Source organism: Danio aesculapii, chromosome 1, assembly GCF_903798145.1.
Source record: "Danio aesculapii chromosome 1, fDanAes4.1, whole genome shotgun sequence".
Classification (NCBI taxonomy): Eukaryota; Metazoa; Chordata; class Actinopteri; order Cypriniformes; family Danionidae; genus Danio; species Danio aesculapii.
In genome coordinates this window covers 63,271,419-63,293,500 of record NC_079435.1, presented here as the reverse complement: position 1 = coordinate 63,293,500, position 22,082 = coordinate 63,271,419, and the positions used below count along the sequence as shown (strand labels likewise).

Sequence of the window (22,082 nt, the reverse complement as noted above, 5' to 3'; positions counted from 1 at the left end):
CACAACACTGGACAACACAACACAACACAACACTGGACAACACAACACAACACAACACTGGACAACACAACACTGGACAACACAACACTGGACAACACAACACAACACAACACTGGACAACACAACACAACACAACACTGGACAACACAACACTGGACAACACAACACAACACAACACTGGACAACACAACACTGGACAACACAACACTGGACAACACAACACAACACAACACAACACAACACTGGACAACACAACACTGGACAACACCTGCAAAGCTGCAGTAGCATCATCTTCCTCATCTTCCTCCACAGAACTCTCCTCGCCCTCTTCATACGGATGTCTGTACCGGAACGGCGGCTGCGAGCACTTCTGTGTGGAAACCAGCGATTCCACTCACACCTGCGACTGTGCGCCCGGATACACACTACACACAGACAACAGCAGCTGCGTGCCCACGGGTCAGCCATTATCCAGCAACACTTCTGTGTGTGTGTGTGTGTGTGTGTGTGTGTGTGTAGCAGCATCTGTGTTCAGTGTGAGATCTAAATTCTGTCATTATTAGCTGTGTGTGTGCATCCGCCCATTATTAAGTGCATTTCATTATCATACAATAATAATAATAATAATAGCACTGATAGCTCCACCCTAAAGCACTGATAGCTCCACCCTAAAGCACTGATAGCTCCACCCTAAAGCACTGATAGCACCGCCCTTAAAGACTGATAGCCCCACCCTAAAGCACTGATAGCTCCACCCTAAAGCACTGATAGCACCGCCCTAAAGCACTGATAGCACCGCCCTAAAGCACTGATAGCACCGCCCTAAAGCACTGATAGCTCCACCCTAAAGCACTGATAGCTCCACCCTAAAGCACTGATAGCACCGCCCTTAAAGACTGATAGCCCCACCCTAAAGCACTGATAGCTCCACCCTAAAGCACTGATAGCACCGCCCTAAAAGACTGATAGCCCCACCCTAAAGCACTGATAGCTCCACCCTAAAGCACTAATATCCCCGCCCTAAAAGACTGATAGCCCCACCCTAAAGCACTGATAGCTCCACCCTAAAGCACTGATAGCCCCACCCTAAAGCACTGATAGCACCGCCCTAAAAGACTGATAGCCCCACCCTAAAGCACTGATAGCCCCACCCTAAAGCACTAATATCCCCGCCCTAAAAGACTGATAGCTCCACTCTAAAGCACTGATATCCCCGCCCTAAATAAGTGATATCCCTGCCCTAAAGCACTGATAGCCCCACCCTAAAGCACTGATAGCACCGCCCTAAAAGACTGATAGCTCCACTCTAAAGCACTGATAGCCCCACCCTAAAGCACTGATAGCTCCACTCTAAAGCACTGATATCCCCGCCCTAAATGAGTGATATCCCTGCCCTAAAGCACTGATAGCCCCGCCCTATAGCATTGATAGCACCGCCCTAAAAAAGACTGATAGCCCCGCCCCTAAGCACTGATAGCCCCTCCCTAAAAGATGGAAAGCCCCGCCCTAAATGAATGATAGTCCCGTCCTAAAGCACTGATATCGTGCCCTAAAGGAGTGATAGCCCTGCCCTCAAAGACTGATAGCTATAGCCTAAAACACCTATAGCCCCGCCCTAAAGCACTGATAGCTACACCCTAAAGCACTGATAGCCACTCCCTAAAAGACTGATAGCCCCTCCCTAAAGTACTGATAGCTCCACCCTAAAGCACTAATATCCCCACACTAAAGCACTGATACCCCCATCCTAATTTAGTGATAGCCCCGCCCTAAAGCACTGATAGCCCCTCCCTAAAAGATGGATAGCCCCGTCCTAAATAAATGATAGTCCCGTCCTAAAGCACTGATATCCCGCCCTAAATGAGTGATAGCCCCGCCCTCAAAGACAGATAGCTACACCATAAAGCACTGATAGCCCCGCCCTAAAGCACTGATAGCCCTGCCCTAAAGCACTGATAGCCCCGCCCTCAAAGACTGATAGCCCTGCCCTAACGCACTGATAGCCCCTCCCTAAAAGACAGATAGCTCCGCCCTAAATGAATGATAGTCCTCAGGACACACTGATGTGCTGTTCAGACACTTTAGTTCTGTGGGTCTGGTGTAAACTGGTGTTGTGTTTGTGCTCAGCTGATTTCCCGTGTGGCCGGCCGGTGGCGAAGGGTGTGGGTCCGAGGATAGTGAAGGGTGACGTGTGTCCTAAAGGCCAGTGTCCGTGGCAGGTGAGCGTTCATCATCACATAATAAACTGCAGAATCGGAGCTAATCTGCTTGTCTACATGCTTCTACATGTGCTTCTGCTCCTCAGGCTTTACTAGAGTATGACGGACAGTATAAATGCGGCGGTGTGATTCTGGACTCGCAGTGGGTCATCACCGCCGCTCACTGCATCTGGAAGAAGGATCCAGCGCTCTTACAAGTCACAGTCGGTACGATATCACTACAGTCATAATACTGCAGACACAAGCTACAGACCTGCTGTAAATTCAGGAGGTCACTTCAGTGTAGATATGACCATCTGGAGCTGTGTTCAGGAAAACCCTAATCAGAAAACAAGACATTTCCCACAGGGGCGTAGAGTTACAGAATAAACAGCTGCATGTACAAGTGTATGATCCCTGTCAGGTCTCCTGAGCTCTCAGAGTAGCATGTCCAATTTAGATTAAAACAAAGTCAGGAAAAATACAGCCTGTGTACAGGCACAACACTGAGATATGAGACATGCTTCATTTGCACTGTGGCTAAAATAAAAGCAAGTCTTTATTAAACTCTCTCAGTTAATAAACATTTATTAACATCACACCATCAGGCCTCCAGCCAGCTTATTGAAAGGGGTGTTTATCTGAACAACTGAACGTTAGTTATGAGGTGTAAATATTGCATCTCAGTGACACTTTAAGAGCTCATTTTAGCTGGATTATCTTGTCAGATGGTGATCATAAACACACGTTGATGCATTTTGTCAAATTGCTTACCATACTATTTTACTACTATAAGTGTTTATTTACAAATGTGCATCTGAACTGTGTGTTTCATATCAGTTTTATAACTAATGAAAATGTAGATTAAAGAAATATGAAAAGGTACTTATTTTTAAAATACTAATTTATTATCATCTTTCATTAAATATACTTTTTATAAATCTGTTAAAATTAGTTTTAAATTAAAAACTGTGCCGGCACATTCAACTTTCCTCAGTCAGAATTTGACTATTAAAAAAAAAGAAATTAAAAATATTAATAAACCAACTTTAGGTCTTTCAAACCACCTGAACCCGACTACGGGCCTGACTATTTATTTAACTTAATAAATTGTGTTAAGAGAGGATATATATATATTGGGGGTCATTCACCCGTCCCCACCAATGTCAAGTGCAATTTCTCAAGATAAATTCTGAGAAGTTTGTAAGAGTGCAATTCTTAAACTCACCATGAGAGGGAAGTTAAGCTTGTCCTTTTTTCCACACTATGGTGATGTACATCCTATAAGACTGACAACCCCGCCCTAAAGCCCTGATAGCTCCGCCCTGAAAGATTGATAGCCCCGCCTGAAAGCACTAGTAGTGCCACCCTAAAGGAGTGATAGCCCTGTCCTAAAACACTGATGGCCCCACCCTAAAGCCCTGATAGCTCCACCCTGAAACAATGATAGCCCCACCCAAAAGCACTGATCGTCTCACCCCAAATGACTAATAGCCCCAGCCCCACCCAAAAGCATAGATAGTCCTGCCCTAAATGACTGGTAGCTCCACCCAAAAGCACAGATAGTCCCACCCTAAATGACTGATAGCTCCACCCAAAAGCACTGATAGTCCCACCCTAAATGACTAATAGCTCCACCCAAAAGCACTGATAGTCCCACCCTAAATGACTGATAGCTCCACCCAAAAGCACTGATAGTCCCAGCCTAAATGACTGATAGCTCCACCCAAAAGCAGTGATAGTCCCACCCTAAATGACTGATAGCTCCACCCACAAGCACAGATAGTCCCACCCTAAATGACTGATAGCTCCACCCAAAAGCACAGATAGTCCCACCCTAAATGACTGATAGCTCCACCCAAAAGCACAGATAGTCCCATCCTAAATGACTGATAGCCCCACCCAAAAGCACAGATAGTCCCACCTTAAATGACTGATAGCCCTGCCCTAAAAGACTGATAGTCCCTGCCTTTAATTGCTGATAGCCCCACCCTAAAGAACTAATAGCCCCGCCCTAAATGACTGATAGCCACACCCTAAAGAACTAATAGCCCCGCCCTAAATGAATGAATGAATGTTATTTTGATGGTGTAGGGAAGGTTACTGTATTTGATTAAGGTTAATGAGGGTAAATAGATTCTCCCACAATAATGACGTGCACAGATGCATCATTAATAAGGAGCGCTGCTACTGTACTCATATATAAACTGTGTCTGTTTGCTGTGGTCCTGCAGGTGAGCACATCCGCGACAGAGATGAAGGCACGGAGCAGATGAGGAAGGTGTCTGAAGTCTTCCTCCACCCTCAGTATAATCACTCCAGCACAGACAGTGATGTGGCTCTGCTGCGTTTGCAGCGGCCTGTGACTCTCGGACCCTTCGCCCTGCCCGTCTGCCTGCCTCCGCCCAACGGCACCTTCAGTCGCACCCTCGGCTCCGTCCGCATGTCCACGGTGAGCGGCTGGGGCCGGCTGGCGCAGTCTGGGCCTCCGTCTACGGTGCTGCAGCGGCTGCAGGTGCCGCGGGTCTCCTCGGAGGACTGCAGGAGCCGATCCGGCCTGACCGTCAGCAGGAACATGCTGTGTGCCGGCTTTGCCGAGGGCGGGCGTGACTCCTGCCAGGGCGACAGTGGCGGCCCGCTGGTCACGCGCTACAGGAACACCTGGTTTCTGACCGGCATCGTCAGCTGGGGGAAAGGCTGCGCTCGCGCCGACGTCTACGGCATCTACACACGCGTGTCTGTGTTCGTGGAGTGGATCCTGAAGACTGTGGCCAGCGCTTGAACATTTACAGGCATGATCAGATTTACTGCTCAGTTCAAGGTGATCTGTACAGCGCTTCACTATAATTACTGTTCCAGATTATTAAACTGCTCGTTATTATGCTCACAATCAGGACGAGTGTGTAGACTGGACAGTAGATGAGCATAACGGCACCATGATATGAAGATGTAATCTTATTTTATATGTATATAGTAGCTCTTCTTATAAACAATAGATCTGTGCACTTCATTACTTTAGAAAAATTACTTTGACCTCATAAACTTTGATCAAATACCAAATCCTCCCCTCACCCTCTCAACCTTTCTTCACTTCCTGGCCACATGGCATTGCTTTAGGGTGGGGCCATCTGTCCTTTAGAACAGGTCTGTCAGTCATTTAGGGCGGGGCTATCAGTCATCTAAGGCGGGTCTATCAATTGTTTGGGGAGGGGCCATTGGTTATTTAGGGTGGGACTATCAGTCATTTAGGGTGGGGCTATTAGTCATTTAGGGCGGGTCTATCAATGATTTAGGGCAGGGATGTCAAACTCAATTCCTGCAGGGCCACAGCTCTGCACAGTTTAGTTCAACCCTAATTAAACTCAGCTGATCAAGCTAATTAAGTCTTTCAGTCTTGTTAGAAACCTACAGGTGAGTGTGTTGAAGCAGGGCTGGAAATAAACTGTGCAGGGCTGCGTTCCTCCAGGGATTGAGTCTGACATCCCTGATTTAGGGTGAGAATATCAGTGCTTTAGGGCAGGGCTATCAGTCCTTTTGTCAGCAACGCCCATCTTTCAACAATCCAATCAGCTCTCAGAGAATGAAATCATGCTCCACCCTACATTATTTTATACTCTCAGGACTGTTATAAGTGGACGTACGTCACGATAGTGGAAAAAACGACACGACGCGATAGTGTCCTCCTCAAACGTGACTGTCGCAGCTGTGAAGTAACTCTTATCATTAAGCTGAGTGATATGGAGCTGTGATGCGCTCTAAACCTGCCGGAACTACTTTATCTGACTGACAATAACCAAACACCTGAGAGTGACCATCAGCCAATCAGAATCCAGCACTCAGCGTTTGTAGGCGTATCCTTGTGATATGCATATGAGATGGGAGGAGAGTATTTAAATGAATGCTTGCTCGATCACGTTTCTGTGCACTGCAGCAATAAACTAAAGAGAGACACAAACTGAGAAATGCTTCTGTATTATTATAAAAGAGAAAAGGTTGACAGAGATATTGACAAGGTTTTCCTTTGGAAACATCATTTTAAGTTGTTAAAAAATACTAAATAGCAATATTTAGCAGAATATGGGAATATATTTAAAACTGCATTGATATTGTCTCATGACTAGACCCACACAGAGTCTGTGCTCATCATTCAAGCTGTCAGTTCACTTGTGCAGGTGTGTGCAAATATAATCATTCAGTTTTCAGTAATGTTATTGAATAATATGCTGATGTTTATAGACTTTATATTTTCTGTCTTTTAGTAAATATCTTATATGAAACTTACATTATTTACCAAACAAGAGCTTATTAGATTTTCATTCTAAACCTTTAATAAAGGTTATTTTATTTGAATTTCATGCAGTTTTTAGTTACTATACTCATTCACTCACTCACTCATTCATTTTCTTTTCAGCTTAGTCCCTTTATTTATCAGGGGTCACCACAGCGGAATGAACCACCAACTAATCCAGCATATATGTTTTACACAAGGCGTCGCAGTGGCGAAGTAGGTAGTGCTGTCGGTTCACAGCAAGAAGGTCGCTGGTTCGAGCCATCTGCTGGGTCAGTTGGGGTTTCTGTGTGGAGTTTGCATGTTCTCCCTGCATGGGTTTCCTCCGTTTGCTCTGGTTTCCCCCACAGTCCAAATATATGCGCTATAGGGGAATTGGGTAAGCTAAATTGTCCATAGTGTATGAGTGTGTATGGATGTTTCCCAGAGATGGGTTGCAGCTGAAAGGGCATCCGCTGCGTAAACTATGTGCTGGATAAGTTGGTGGTTCATTCCGCTGTGGCAACCCCTGATTAATAAAGGGACTAAGCTGAAAAGAAAATGAATAAATGAATGTTTTACACAGCAGATGCCCTTCCACCTGCAACCCATAACTGGGAAACATCCATACACACATACACACACTCATACACTACGGCCAGTTTAGTTGATCAGTTCCCCTATAGCACATGTGTTTGGACTGTGGGGGAAACCGAAGCACCAGGAGGAAACCCACACCAACACGAGGAGAACATGCAAACTCCACACAGAAACACCATCTGACCCAGGCGAGGCTCAAACCAGAGACCTTCTTGAGTGAGGTGATCGTGCTACCCACTGCGCCACTGTAACGTCTAGTTACTATACTCTCAAAATACACATTCTGAATGGTCCATGACCCAAATATGCTGATATAACATGTGCTTCCCACTCCTAAATACAACATGATGGAGATTATAGAAACTCAGAACAAACACTCGGCTGAATATAGTGTGTGTTTCCGCTGTGTTTGCGCTGCAGTAGGGAGGGTTTGTGAACTCTGAGCGCTGGAGAGTGTTTAGACTTCAGACCTTTGATCGAGGATGTTCAGACAGAGTAAAGCGCAGTAAATATGAGTCTGCTGTTGGTGTTTTCTGTGCTCTTGAGTCTCCATTACTGCCATTCAGCAGCAGGTAATTACACTACATTCACTGTTCACCACTGTGGAGATACAGATGATGATGATGATGATGATGGTGGTGGGGTGGTGTTCGCAGTGTTCATGAGCAGAGATGAAGCTCACAGGGTGTTGATCCGAGGCAAACGGGCGAACTCGGGCTGGTTTGAGGAGATGAAGACGGGGAATCTGGAGCGCGAGTGTCTGGAGGAGAAATGCTCGTATGAGGAGGCGCGCGAGGTGTTCGAGCACACGGAGGCCACGGTCGGTACTGCACTCTAATAACACAACTCAGATATTCAGTGCTCAGTGGCTCAGAGCACCGCTCTCCTCACTGATAAATGCTCATTGTCTTGTTTCTGGTTCAAATATCTTAATATTTTTCTAGACAGCTAAACAATCTAGTCGTGTTCAGAAATAACGAGTCAAAATGAAGAGAGTTTTTTAATTAAAACAAGTAAAATTATCTGCCAATAAGCGACGCAAAGTAATGTGATATTAATAACGAGAACGATATTATTTAGCTTAACTCATTGTCAGATTATTTAGCTTGTTATTTAGCTCACTTCATTTGGACTCAAATACAGCAGTGGTATAAGCGGAATAATGCACTCCTGTCTATTGAATTATTCTAAAATAACTGCACAGCTGAGCCATGATGTTATTCAACAGTAATTATTCCTCATTTATTATATTTGAGCAATATAATCCGTGTGTTATGAAAAGACTAACGCATGTCTCCATACAGAATGAGTTCTGGAAGATCTACGATGGTACGTGTTTGCCCAACACAGCTCTCTGTGATATTGTCCTCGTGTATTTGAATGTGTTTGTGTTGGTCTGCAGTTAAAGATCACTGCGCATCAGCTCCATGTGAGAATGATGGGCTCTGCACCTCACAGAACGCAGACTCCTACATGTGTCTGTGTGCGCCGGGCTTCAGCGGACGCCACTGTGAGCAATGTAAGACGACACTAACACAGTCATCTAAATCATATATGGGGGAGACACAGTGGTGCAGTGGGTAGCACTATGGCCTCACAGCAAGAAGGTCGCTGGTTCGAGTCCCAGCTGGGTCAGTGTGTGTTTCTGTGTGGAGTTTGCATGTTCTCCCCGTGTTGGTGTGGGTTTCCTCCGGGTGCTCCGGTTTCCCCCACAGTCCAAACACATGCGCTATAGGGGAATTGAATAAGCTAAATTGGCCATAATGTGTGTGCAGGAGTGTGTGGGTGTTTCCCAGTGATGGGTTGCAGCTGGAAGGGCTTCCGCTGTGTTAAGCATATGCTGGAATAGTTGGCAGTTCATTCCACTGTGGGGACCCCAGATTAATAAAGGGACTAAGCTGAAAATGAAATGACTGAATGAATTAGAATAATGCTCAAATTGGTAAATTGTGGGACGCAGTTTAAGACCAAATGAGATCAATAAATGATGATGAATATGTTTATCATTTTAATGCAAAGTGGAATATTTAAAATACAATGCTTCACTGCTGCAACTTTATAATTAATGAGTAAAATAATGTATATTTAGTAACGAGTGTGTCGAGTTTACACTGTTGAAGAAAACGTCAAAAATAGAGGCATTCATTCATTCACTCATTCATTTTCTTTTCAGCTTAGTTCCTTCATTAATCAGCGGTCGCCACAGTGGAATGAACCGCCAACTATTCCAGCAAATATTTTATGCAGCGGATGCCCTTCCAGCTGCAACCCAATACTGGGAAACACCCACACACACTCATTCACCCCCACACACACACACACACACTCATACACTACAGCCAGTTTAGTTGATCAGTTCCCCTATACCGCATGTGTTTGGACTGTGAGGGAAACCGGAGCACCCGGAGGAAACCCACACCAACACGGGGAGAACATGCAAACTCCACACAGAAACACCAACTGACCCAGGCGAGACTCGAACCTGTGACCTTCTTGCTGTGAGGCGACAGCTCTAACCACTGAGCCTCTTTAATATTTGTAAGCACAATATAGTGTTGTTTTCATAAATAATGAGTCAAAATGGCGTGAGTTTTCCTTAAGACCAGCAGAATAATCCTCCAGTGAGGTAAGCAGATTAATCTGCCAGAATGAAAGGGAGATGATTGTTTAGCTCCATTGGCAGAGTCTCCTGCTTATCTTGTGTCTCTCTCGGTGAGGAACAGGACATTTGAGGGGGGGATAGTGCATCTTATCAGAGCTGAGAAACTCTCCAGTCCTTGAAGATCAAGCACAAACATTTCCATGATTCAGGCACATAACATTCGTCCTTGTTCTCCTCAGCGATTGGAGACGTTCCCGACTCCTGTCTGCATGATAACGGCGGCTGCGAACACTTCTGCGTGGAGCAGGACGGACGGAGAAACTGCTCCTGCGCAGACGGATATTACCTAGATAACAGCGTGCAGAAGTGCCGGACTCACGGTGAGATCATCAGCAGCTCAAACACACTGATAATATATCAGGAGAAGCTCTGAGTTCACTCTTTCTTTTCTTCTGGTTAATAATTGCAGCCTAGCAGACACAAACAAACAAACTATAAAGACTCCTCCTCAATAGACAAGACCTGAAAACGTCATGTGTGTTTCAGCAAGTGTGTTTCTGTGTGTGTGTGTTTCAGAGGTGTTTCCATGTGGGAAGGTTCCTCTCCTGCAGGCTGGAGGAGCAGCAGATCATCAGGTGGATCTCAGATCTCGTATCGTTGGAGGATCTGAATGTCCTAAAGGTCACTGTCCATGGCAGGTACAGGAGAGGAGCACAGTACACACACATGACTATAGTCACTTAGCGGGATACAGCTGTGTGTGTGTGTGTGTGTGTGTGCAGGTGCTGCTGAAGTACGGTGAGAAGGGTTTCTGTGGAGGTGTGATCTACAAGCCCACCTGGATCCTCACAGCCGCTCACTGCTTAGAAAAGCTCAAAGTCAAGTTCCTCAGGATAGTGGCAGGTAGACTTTTGCTTTATGTATGCTTTCATTTTTCACCAGGGAAGTGTAGTAGTCAATAAGGTGAATGAAGTCCTGCTAATCAGCGATCACTGTAGACTGAAGACTCTCTGGGCAAAGGGCTCGGAGCATACGTGTGTTTAGGACAGTTTCTGCAGCTTCATTACGATCCTCTGAAGTTGACAAACGTGCTGGAATCTCTAAAAATACTTGCTATATAGAGAATTAGACCCACATTAAGCTTGAAATCTCTACTTTTAAACCAAACAACTAGACTTGAAAACAAAAGTTTCTTGTTTTTTTATCTGTTTGAAACTAATGTGAGGTACAATCTGTCCCGTCAAACACACATCACATGAGAGAAACCACTCAAACGCACACAAATAAAGAGATTTAAGATGCTGAATTTGTGTGATTCAAACATTTAGAAATGAAACTGAACCCAGCAAGCACAGGACGCCAACATGATGTCATACTGACAGTGTACTCCAACATCGTGTCCAACGTCCAACCTAAAATCAACCTCAAATCAACCAAATATCAACATCTAATCATGTTACACCTTGACGTTGTGTGGACGTTACCACTATGACATACATTAGACGCTGGATTTCCAACACAACCTAAAATCAACCAAATATCAACATAATTTGACGTCATTATTGGACATCAAAATAATGTTGTCCTTGGACACTGGCTAGACATTGAATTTTGGTCACCTGACGTCATTTAACCTAGTATTAAAGTCTTATGATGTTGTGTGCCTGCTGTTGGTTAATTTGATTGATGATTACTAATATGAAGCTTGTTCATCTATAAAATGCTTCTTTATTTAATTTTTTTAGATATTTGTGTTAGAAACAAGACGTAAGAAGTAAGAAAGCATGACTGCAGTGTTGATGCAGTGTGTGTGTGCAGGTGAGCATGATCTGGAGGTGGACGAGGGCACGGAGCAGCTCATCCAGGTGGATCAGATGTTCACACACCCTGCGTATGTGTCTGAGACAGCGGACAGTGACATCGCCCTGCTGCGTCTGCGCTCACCCATCGTCTACAGTGTGTATGCGGTGCCGGTGTGTCTGCCGCTGCGGGAGATGGCGGAGCGAGAGCTGTGGGCGGTCAGCAAACACACGGTGAGCGGCTGGGGCAAACGCAGCGAGGACGGGCCCACCTCTCGCCTGCTGCGCCGCCTGCTGGTGCCGCGCATCCGCACGCAGGAGTGTGTGCAGGTCAGCAACCTCACGCTCACCAGCAACATGTTCTGCGCCGGATACATCGAGGGCCGGCAGGACTCCTGTAAGGGCGACAGCGGTGGCCCGCTGGTGACCCGGTATCGAGACACCACCTTCCTGCTAGGCATCGTGAGCTGGGGGAAAGGCTGCGCTCGCCCAGGCTCCTACGGCATCTATACACGCGTCTCCAACTACCTGCAGTGGATCCGTCAAACCACCAACACCACGATACACTGATGAAGACATGAACCCTGGGTGCTGATCAACACGTGCATTGTTTATCAAGAGAGCAAACATGGCTATTCTTAGGTGAACAATTGACAAATATTAACTATTATGGTTAATATTTATTAAAAACATCAATATTATATTCAAAATAAAAGATATTTATATTAATTATGAAGTGCCCGCAATTTCTTTAATTATCCTAATAATTGAGCATCAGCTGCTTCCTGACATTCTATACATATTAGACTCAGATCTGATATTTTGCACAAGTTGTTCATTCAGGTAATGTCCATCCATTCATTCATTCTTTTTTTCAGCTTAATCCCTTTATTAATCAGGGGTCGCCACAGTGGAATGAACCGCCAACTTATCCAGCACATGTTTTACTTAGCGGATGCCCTTCCAGCTGCAACCCATCCCTGGGAAACATCCATACACACTCATACACTACGGACAATTTAGCCCACCCAATTCACCTGTACCACATGTCTTTGGACTGCTGAAGGTTCAAATCAGCGACCTTCTTGCTGTGAGGTGACAGCACAACCTACTGCGCCACCGTGTCGCCCTGCTTTTTTTAATGTATGTAATGATTTTGCTCTGATTATTCAGGAGGCGTGCAGCTCATTATCTCCATATTATTAATAACAAACACTAGCTTTAAATGAATCCAAAAGCAGCCATTAAATATCAGCACATCCCTGTTTAAAGCTCGTGTTCACATCTGATTTTCTGTTGTTTATATGCTCTCTGATGTTTGTTCATCACTGCCTCTTTATCAAATAAATAATGCAGTTGTATTTCAAAACTTGCTGCGTTCATGCGTCTGTGTGTGTGTGTGTGTGTGTCACGTTTTCATCATCATATCTCACTATGCTGTTGATTACAGACATCAGGCCTTTATCGGCCAATAGATTATCAACATTTTCAGTTATTTGTTATTATAATTTTATCTCGGTGAACTAGAAGTGAGGGTTAAATACGGTAATATTGTCAGCGCCAATAGCTTAGTGGTTAGAGCGTCGACACATAGTGCTATGGTGCTCATGGTGACCTGAGTTCAATTCCTGGCTCGAGGTCCTTTGCCGATCCTTCCTTTCTCTCTGCTGCCCACACTTTCCTGTCAGTAATCTCCACTGTCCTGTCCATTAAAGATGAAAACCCCCTCAATATTAATTTAAATAAGTTCATATTTGTAGATTATATGACTGAGATAAATACCTGTTTATCAAAAGCTCATATATCAAGGCTAGTTTTCTCTTCATACCAAAGAACATTTTCATTGGGATTGAGAAAAGTCTTGGTTGAAGTGGACTAAACCCAGCAGAAGCACAGACGTATATGAAAAGACTACAATCCCCATGAAGCACTGCCAATGAAGCCATTCAGTTTAAATATGGAAATAAATATTTATCTAAAAAACATTTGCTCCAAACCTGTGTGTGTTTCTTTATTCTGTCGATCACAGAATAACACACATTGACCTCCATTGTGTTTGTTGTGCCTACTATACATGAACATTCTTCAGAATATCTTACTTTGTGTTCAACAGAATAAAGAAGCCCATAAAGGTTTAGAATCACCTGAGTCTGAGTAAACAGTGACAGAATTATCATACTAGGGTGAACTAACCAACACAGGCTCATTCTGAAAACGTAGCCCTGTATACATTTCCTGAGGTAGCCAATTATGCAGCCTGACGAATGAATTTCATCTTTAAAAAGAAAGCTATGGGGTGGTATGACGCTGTTCCTTTTCATGCTAGCAGCTGAGCCCTTACCTCAGAATGGATTTCCACTGTTATTAGTTTGCCTAGTGGCTCTCCGCATACGGCAGTAGACTTGAGGCACAGAGGAATTGACCATGATGACAGGGTTCGAGTCTGGTGAAGAAAAGTTCCAGAAAGCAGGTAAATAAAAAGCAAACGAAGTAAATGATAGGGTAAGAATGTGGTAAAATGTGAAAACATGGTCAAATTCTGGCAGCCTTGAGGGCTTTTCGGCCTCTGGTGGATTCGGCAGGTGCGAATGGCACCCCCAAGAGAAATTTGAGATCTCAAAAAGCATACACACATAGCTGAAAACATAGCTCCTGGGACGTATTTCAGGATCTCCAGAAATGAACACAGGGGTACATGTTCAGAATCAACATGTTTGAAACTAACTCTTAAATGCAGAAAGACTGTTAAAAATCTGTTTCCATATGGAGAAAATATTTCCAAACCAACTGCTGATCTGTGTGTGTGAGCCTGAGTCTGGTGTGTGTGTGTGTGTGAGCCTGAGTCTGGTGTGTGTGTGTGTGTGTGTTGTGAACAGGCTGAGGTCAGTGACCCTCTCAGCGCTTCATTCAGACAGAATCATGAGGGTTGGAGCCGCTGCTGTGCTTCTGTGTGTGCTGACAGTCCGCTCGACCAGCGCCGGTAAGACCACGCAATATTTACATTTAATCACTTAGCAGACGCATAAATGCATTTAGCAGAACGCCAGAGATGCTGTCACAAGTCTAAGTTAGCTCAGCAGTTGTTTATATACACATTAATTAACTGAGTCCTTGTAATGAAGCGTCTGGTGCAAAATCCATGAAGAACTGCTAGAGTCTCGAATAATCCTGCTGGGATGTGTTTTATTCATCAGGAGTGTTATAAGCCAGCAGATCCAGTGTTATGCACGTGACATTTGCAGTAAAAACTTGACACTTAAATTGACAGAGAATCTACAGGGACACTGAGTATCTACTGTGAAATACAAGACTAAACTAACTCAGAAAGGCGTTTCGTGGCATTTGTGACTATGCTGTTTCCTGTGTTTATCAGTAAATATTTGTGCATATATATTCATATATAACATAACTCTATATATCAGCTAATATATTTGAACACATGTGTGCACATATCTGGAATTTCAACAGGGGAAAAATATAAATGCACGTGGCATATATGACTTATGTGAATTACAAATATAAATTAGTGTTAAATCTGTAATTAGCATACATTCAGAGCAATATTTGTGCTGTATAGACATAAATATATTGTGCTTTATTTGTGGTGTTTTCAGTGTTTCTCAGTAAAGATGAGGCCACTGCCGTTCTCCAGCGCTTTAGGCGTGCAAACTCCGGCTTTCTGGAGGAGATGAAGGCTGGAAACCTGGAGCGCGAGTGTGTGGAGGAGATCTGCGACTATGAGGAGGCACGCGAGGTGTTCGAGGACGACGACAGGACGGTACACACACACACACACACACACACACACACCGTATCTAAAACCATCATTCAGTGCACAGATCTATCTTCACACATGACCTTACACGTGTCTATATCTCTGCTTGTGTTTTGCAGAAACAGTTCTGGTTGAGTTACTCCAGTGAGTTCTGTCCGAGCGCACGCGACCCGTTACCATGGCAATTTCCTCAAAAAGTCTTGATAAATCTGAGGGAGATTGTAAAACACTGTTGTCTGATGAGTAAATGCATTAAGAAAGTCACATATAAGGACCAAACTTGGTAAGCAGATGAACCAAGAACAATTCTGCAAAATGCACACTAAACTACTGTCCTAAAGAAAGTTTCTGCCCACAGAAATCTGCAATAAAAAGTCCTATATTAGAAAACCGAATTCAGCAGAGTATTTTACCATACTTTACACGCAAAACATATCGCCCTGTTTTCAGAAACGAGTCAAAATCAAGTGAGTTTTCCCTTAAAACAAGTCAAATGATCTGCCAATGAAGCAAGCTAAATAATCTTGCTTTCATTTTGATTTAGATTATTATTCTTAAGATTATTCTGCTTGTTTTAATTAAAAACTCACTTCATTTTAACTCATTATTTCAGAAAAATAAGACAATTTACATTGCAAAAAAATGCTTTTCTTACTCAGATTTTTGTCTTGTTTCTAGTCCACATTTCTCAAATTTCTTATATTAAGAAGCATTTTCTAGGCAATTAAAACATATAGTCTTGATTTAAGAAATAATAAGCCAATATTAAATGAGTTTTTCCTTAAAACAAGCTAAATAATCTGCCAGTGGGGTCAGCAAAATAATCTTGTTTTACCTTTTGACATAAGATAATGTTTCTTACCCCATTGGCAGATTATTTAGCTTGTTTTAAGGAAAAACTCGCTTCATTTTGACTCATTATTTCTGAAAACAAGGCTATATGTTTTGCTTCTCTAGAAAGTGCTTCTTGGTTTAATAATTTTGAGATATTTGGACTCAAAACAAGACAAAAACTCAAGCATTGTTTGCAGTGTTCCTAATCTAATTTTGTGCATTGCATTTATTTGCTGGGTTCATCTGCTTGTCTGTGCATAGGATATACTTTTAACAATCTCCACACCAATTTTGGTCTTTATAAGTCACTTTTTTAAAGCATTAAGTCACATTAGGCATTTATTTATCTTGTTATATGGGTGGAAAATGCCTCGTGTACTCATACTCTGCTGTAGCTATTTATTTCAATAAGCTGTATACTAAATTTACAAACACATTTCAGTCATGGTAAGTGTTTAGAAATGTAAATTACTATTGGATCATCAGACATTATAACTGTTTTATTACTTGTGTTGTTATATAGATGACCGTGTATAACAGTGACTGGTCAAAGTTAAGCAGTGAGTTCTGATGTTGTTTGTAGAGTTGAGTTCCCGGATTACAGCGCTATCTATTGATCGAAAGTCAAAGATTGTGTTTGTTCATTAGCTGTTTGCTTGAACTCAGTTTAAAGGTACAGTTCACCCAAAACTGAAAATTCTGTCATTACATACAGTACTCAGCCTCAGGAGGTCCAAAAACAGCTTTCTTTCTTCTGTTAAACACAACAGAAGATATTTAGGAGAAAATTGGAAACCGATAGCCATTGACTTCCATAGTACATTTATTTTTCCTACTATGGATGTCGATGTTTAGCAGTAACCAACAAACAAAAGACATTTTGAATGTTCTGTATATCTGTACATCATTGTTCAGTAGATATTTGACTCTGAGTGAAATATCCCCTTAAATGAATCGTTTTGATTGTATTTGTGTGTAAAAGACAAGGAGCCCTGCTTGACCAACCCGTGCAGGAACAACGGCACATGCATCTATCTGGCCGACAGCTACTACTGCCTGTGTGCTGAGGGCTTTGAGGGCAAATACTGTGAAAAAGGTGTGTGAACGCGTCGACAGCACAGGCCTGTTTACAGCCGCTCACTTCATGAGCTTTGATTAGATAGCAATCTGATGGTGAAAAGTACAGGTGTATCAATGCTTTTCTTTCTTAGAAATAATGAGTCCAAATGAGATGAGTTTCTCCTCAGTTATTAATAATAAATCTGATAATGAGGTAAGGAAAATAATCTGGTTTTGGTTTTGAAATGCCATTATTCTGCTTCCCACATTAGCAGATTATTTAGCTTGTTTACAGGAGAAACTCACTTCATTTGGACTCATTGTTTCGGATAATAAGACTAGATTAGGAGAGTCAGTGGGAGTCAATCTGAACAGCACACGAGGGCTAAAGATCAGATTCATATCCGTTTAGCAGAGATGCATTTATATGTTCAAGTGTAAATGGCATGAAGTTTGCTGAACGCTGGTGTGTTTCTGCGCTCAGGCCTGGAGGAGACCCTGAAGTGTCAGTATGTGAATGGAGGCTGTGAGCAGTTCTGTGATGGCTCCGGGGCCCGCCGCTCATGCAGCTGTGCGGAGGGATACACTCTGGCAGACGACGGGACGTCCTGCGTCTCTCAGGGTACTGCAGGGAGAATACTGCTAATCACAGATCTATACGCTTCACATGTTTCTGCTAATGATAGACTGGGTTCATCTTAAAGTTGCCATGAAACAGAAGTCAAGATTGTCATTGATTTTCTGCTATTGTGATGCAGACACAGCCACAGCTAAATAAATATTCACACCTAAATATAGACTTCACATATATTAAAATGTCATATATTTATAGATTGCAAACATGGCATTTTACAATTACTATTTTTCCAATCATTTGAATTACAATAGGAACCAAACTCGGAATCAAATCAATAGTTGTTGTGAGACCACAGTGCTGTGTGTTAACGCAATAACAAAGAAATATTAAAGGTTTCTGGTGCCAACATGTTCAAATATATGAACTATAATTTCACCTATAGTCAAATATGGCCATATATAAGATTTTTGTATGGGTTCACCTCCAAACTTTCAGAGGTATTTCAAGCCATAAAGCCAACATTTCTCTTGGCAATTCTTCATTTTCCAGTTTAAATGTGTTTTATTTTTATCTACAGCTGAATATCCGTGTGGAAAGATTCCTCTGCAGAAAAACACTTCTCAGAATCAGTTTCTGGGTGGAATTCACTGTCCCAGAGGTCACTGTCCATGGCAGGTAACACTGATCACCCCGATACTCTCATTCATTCATCCCTACAGTGGTCCACTACTATAGTCCACCTGAAGTGAGTGAGTGCACTGGAGCACTACTGAGTGTGTTTTGTTGGTGATTTGCTGAATCCCTCAGACAGATTATATCTTCATCTCTCTCCTCAGATGCTGTTATAGTTATGTATTACTCAGAGCTGTCTGCTAGTACTGACACAAACACTTTTGATGTCTGTCATGTTTTATGCTATAATGTCAAAGAAAACACAGGAATTGGGTTAGAATTAGCCAGTCTGCTCTGTGTTCTGATTGGTCTGTTGTCCACTGGTGTCTGAGGGTCACGGTGTGGCCATTTCCATATCCTGATGTCTTATTATTCCACTATGCCTACAGTCAGATATTCTTTATAGGGCACCTATAGCTGCAACGCTACCCAGGTGATGAATGCTGAGCTTCACCTGTGTGCAGGTGCTGATTGACTATAATGGCGAGGGTGTATGCGGGGGGGCTCTGCTAGAGGGACCCTGGCTGATCACTGCAGCTCACTGTGTTTATCAGAAGGACACCAGGCTCCTTAAGGCCATCACAGGTAATAACAACAGATCAATAAATAAATCATCTTGTTCCGCTTTAAAAACACGTTATTCTGCTGACCCCAATGGCAGATTATTCTGCTTGTTTTAATAAAAAACTCACTGTATTTTGGCTCATTATTTCTGAAAACAAGACTTTATTCTGCTAGTCTAGAAAATGCTGACTGATTTAAGAATATTTGTAGATATTTGGACTAGAAAGAAAACAAAACTATTTAAGAAAAGTATTTTTACACTGTTTGATTGTGTGAACTGACCCTTTACACTGCAAATAATCATTTCTTAGAGTTTTTGTCTTGTTTTAATCAGCATATTGTGTTATTATTCAGAAATAATGTGACAAGTTAGTTTTTCCTTAAGAAAGATCAATAATCCTCCAATGGGGTAAGCAAAATAATCTCATGTCAATAGAAAAAACTGGATTATTTCACTCCCTAACCGCATTTGGCAGATTATTTTGCTTGTTTTAAAACACTTAATTTTGAGTCATTATTTCTGAAAACTACAGACAATATTAATCTAAAATAATGAATCTGCGTCTTGATTTCATCATTTTTAATGTTTGACCCTGAAGCTGAACAGCATTTCTTGCAGTGCTGTGTGTGAACTAACCCTTCATAAGCCCTCAGTTAGTCTGATGTCTGGTGTGTCCTCAGGTGAGCATGACCTGGATGTTCTGGATGGTTCAGAGGAGGCGTATGAAGTGTCTGCTGTGTTCATACATCCCAATTATGACCCCGAGTCTCTGGACAGCGATCTGGCCCTCCTGCGGCTCCGTGTGCCCGTGCAGAGATCCACATACGCTGTGCCCATCTGTCTGCCCACCCCGCAGCTGGCACACAGTGAGCTCTGGGCTGCCCGCTTCCACATGCTCAGCGGATGGGGCGCTCGCACCGCTGGACACAACATCCGGCGGGAAAAGGGTCTTAAAGGGCCGGCGTCCGGGACCCTGCAGCGGCTGGCGGTCCCTCTGCTGCCCACTGCGCAGTGTGGCACAGCTAACACCACTGCTAATATGTTCTGCGCGGGCTACACCAAGGGCGACCGTGCATCCTGCAGAGGACATGACGGCAGCCCTCTGGTCACCCGCTATGGGCAAACATCCTTCCTCACCGGCGTGGTGTCCTGGGGCAGAGGCTGCGGACCACCTGGATACTACTGGGTCTACACTAAAGTGGAGAACTTCCTGATCTGGATGGACACGGTTATGAAGACACACACTGAGGATAAGAGCGAGCAGAGCGCTAATGTAGCCACTAAATACTGATGATTTGGTCCTAAAACAGAGTGAAATGGCTGTGATTTCTTTGTGATGAGGTTTGCTTTAACAGGCAAATGGACCATCATCAAATATGAGTTATGTTGAAGTAAACAGTTCTCAAACTCTGCTCATATCAGCCCTCATTCTGGATGGATAAAAACATATTTAAATATAATGAATCAATATATAAATCTACATATTTTGAGTCCACAATGAGTGTGAACAGTCTTCCTAAAGGTTCATCAATCTTCACTGTTGATGTGGTCCAAAAACTGCCATAATGTCTGTCTAGTGATTCGGTTTGCTTTGCTCTTGATGAAAGCGTCGGTGCTGATTGGTAGACAGTGAAATAAATCCCTCTGAGTGTGTGTTTGTGTGTTTGTGTCATGTCTGCAGGGTTGTGTGTTGTCTGACAGTCATTAACTGAGACTGTATTGATTTTCCAGTGCAGATGTTGCTTTGGTCTAATCATACACCAGACGTGACCCTACGAGGGATTTTCTGTACATTTGCTGACGTTTAACACATATAGACAAATAAATAACAGCAAACAGCAGGTCCTGTAGCTGATCACACTGCAAAAATGCCTTTCTTCCTTACAGTTGTTGTCTTGTTTCCAGTCCAAATATCTAAAGAGTCTTAAATCAAGCAGCATTCTCCAGACACGCACAAATATTGTCTCGTATTCAGAAATAATCATTCAAAATTCAGTGAGTTTTAATGAAAACAAGCAAAATAATCTGACAGCGGGGTGAAAATAATAATCTTATGTCAAAGCAAAAACAGGATTATTTTTCTCACCCCACTGGCAGATTATTTTGCTTGTTTTAAGGAAAAAATAACTTTATTTCATAACTTTATTTTTGCTAGTAATCTAAATGTAATCCAGAGTAGTCCGATTTTATTGCCATAAATGTAATCTAAATGTAATCCAAAAGTAGTCTGATTGTATTGCCATAAACATAATCCATATGTAATCCAAAAGTAGTCTGATTGTATTGCCATAAACATAATCCATATGTAATCCAAAAGTAGTCTGATTTTATTGCCATAAATTTAATCTAAATGTAATCCAAAAGTAGACCAATTGTATGGCCATGGCAGTAATCCACATGTAATCCTAACGTAGTCTGAATGCATTGCCATGACAGTAATCCAAATGTAATCTAAAAGTAGACTAAATGCACTGCTGTTAATGACCAGCTGACCAAATGCACACTGCAAGATATTTTGTCTCTCTTATCTGTCAAAATAGAACAAGATTATTCAGCTTTAATATATGCGACGCCAAATAAGGCTTGGCAAAAAAGTAATCCAAATGTAATCCAAAAGTAGTCCAACTGCATTGTAGGCTTGGGCGGTATCCAAATTTTGATACCGTCAAACCTCCTCCAAATCTGTGCAGGACGCTCTCTCTCATTCACACACACACACACACGCACACACACACACACACACACACACACACACACATGCACACACACACACAGACAGCACCAAGCTACGCACAGCATCACACTCTCGCTCTCTCTCTCTCTCTCATTCACACACACACACACACACACACACACACACACAGAGAGAAAGAGCACCAAGTGACACACAGCATCACGCTCTCTCTCATTCACACACACACACACACACACACACACACAGAGAGAAAGAGCACCAAGTGACACACAGCATCACGCTCTCTCTCATTTACACACACACACTGAAAAAAGTGTTGCATGCAAAACTGTTGCAAACAATTTATTTGTGTTGAATTTAAACAAACAAATTAAATTGAGCAATGTTCAACTTAATTTGTTTGTTTAAATTCAGCCCAAATAAATTGTTTACAACCATT

At 42.8% G+C, this 22,082-nt stretch overlaps 2 protein-coding genes across 2 annotated transcripts in view; both read left to right on the top strand.

Moving 5' to 3' along the window:
• Nucleotides 1-12,835, top strand: part of f7 (coagulation factor VII) — a 15,181-nt gene extending 2,346 nt beyond the window's left edge. The window contains exons 5-16 of the mRNA XM_056454002.1: nt 313-459; nt 2,128-2,219; nt 2,306-2,426; nt 4,433-4,972; nt 7,572-7,637; nt 7,722-7,885; nt 8,370-8,394; nt 8,468-8,584; nt 9,907-10,047; nt 10,244-10,365; nt 10,450-10,570; nt 11,486-12,835. Coding sequence (XP_056309977.1) covers nt 313-459; nt 2,128-2,219; nt 2,306-2,426; nt 4,433-4,972; nt 7,572-7,637; nt 7,722-7,885; nt 8,370-8,394; nt 8,468-8,584; nt 9,907-10,047; nt 10,244-10,365; nt 10,450-10,570; nt 11,486-12,036 — 2,207 coding nt within the window. The 3' untranslated portion in view covers nt 12,037-12,835. The remainder of the gene's footprint in view (nt 1-312; nt 460-2,127; nt 2,220-2,305; nt 2,427-4,432; nt 4,973-7,571; nt 7,638-7,721; nt 7,886-8,369; nt 8,395-8,467; nt 8,585-9,906; nt 10,048-10,243; nt 10,366-10,449; nt 10,571-11,485) is intronic.
• Nucleotides 12,836-14,368: 1,533 nt separating this feature from the next.
• Nucleotides 14,369-20,601, top strand: f7i (coagulation factor VIIi). Its single transcript, XM_056453089.1, has 8 exons — nt 14,369-14,446; nt 15,081-15,244; nt 15,361-15,385; nt 17,058-17,171; nt 17,619-17,756; nt 18,289-18,386; nt 18,848-18,968; nt 19,629-20,601. The coding sequence occupies exons 1-8, from the start codon at nt 14,386-14,388 to the stop codon at nt 20,237-20,239; spliced, it is 1,332 nt and encodes a 443-aa protein (XP_056309064.1). The 5' UTR covers nt 14,369-14,385; the 3' UTR covers nt 20,240-20,601.
• The last annotated feature ends 1,481 nt before the right edge of the window (nt 20,602-22,082 follow it).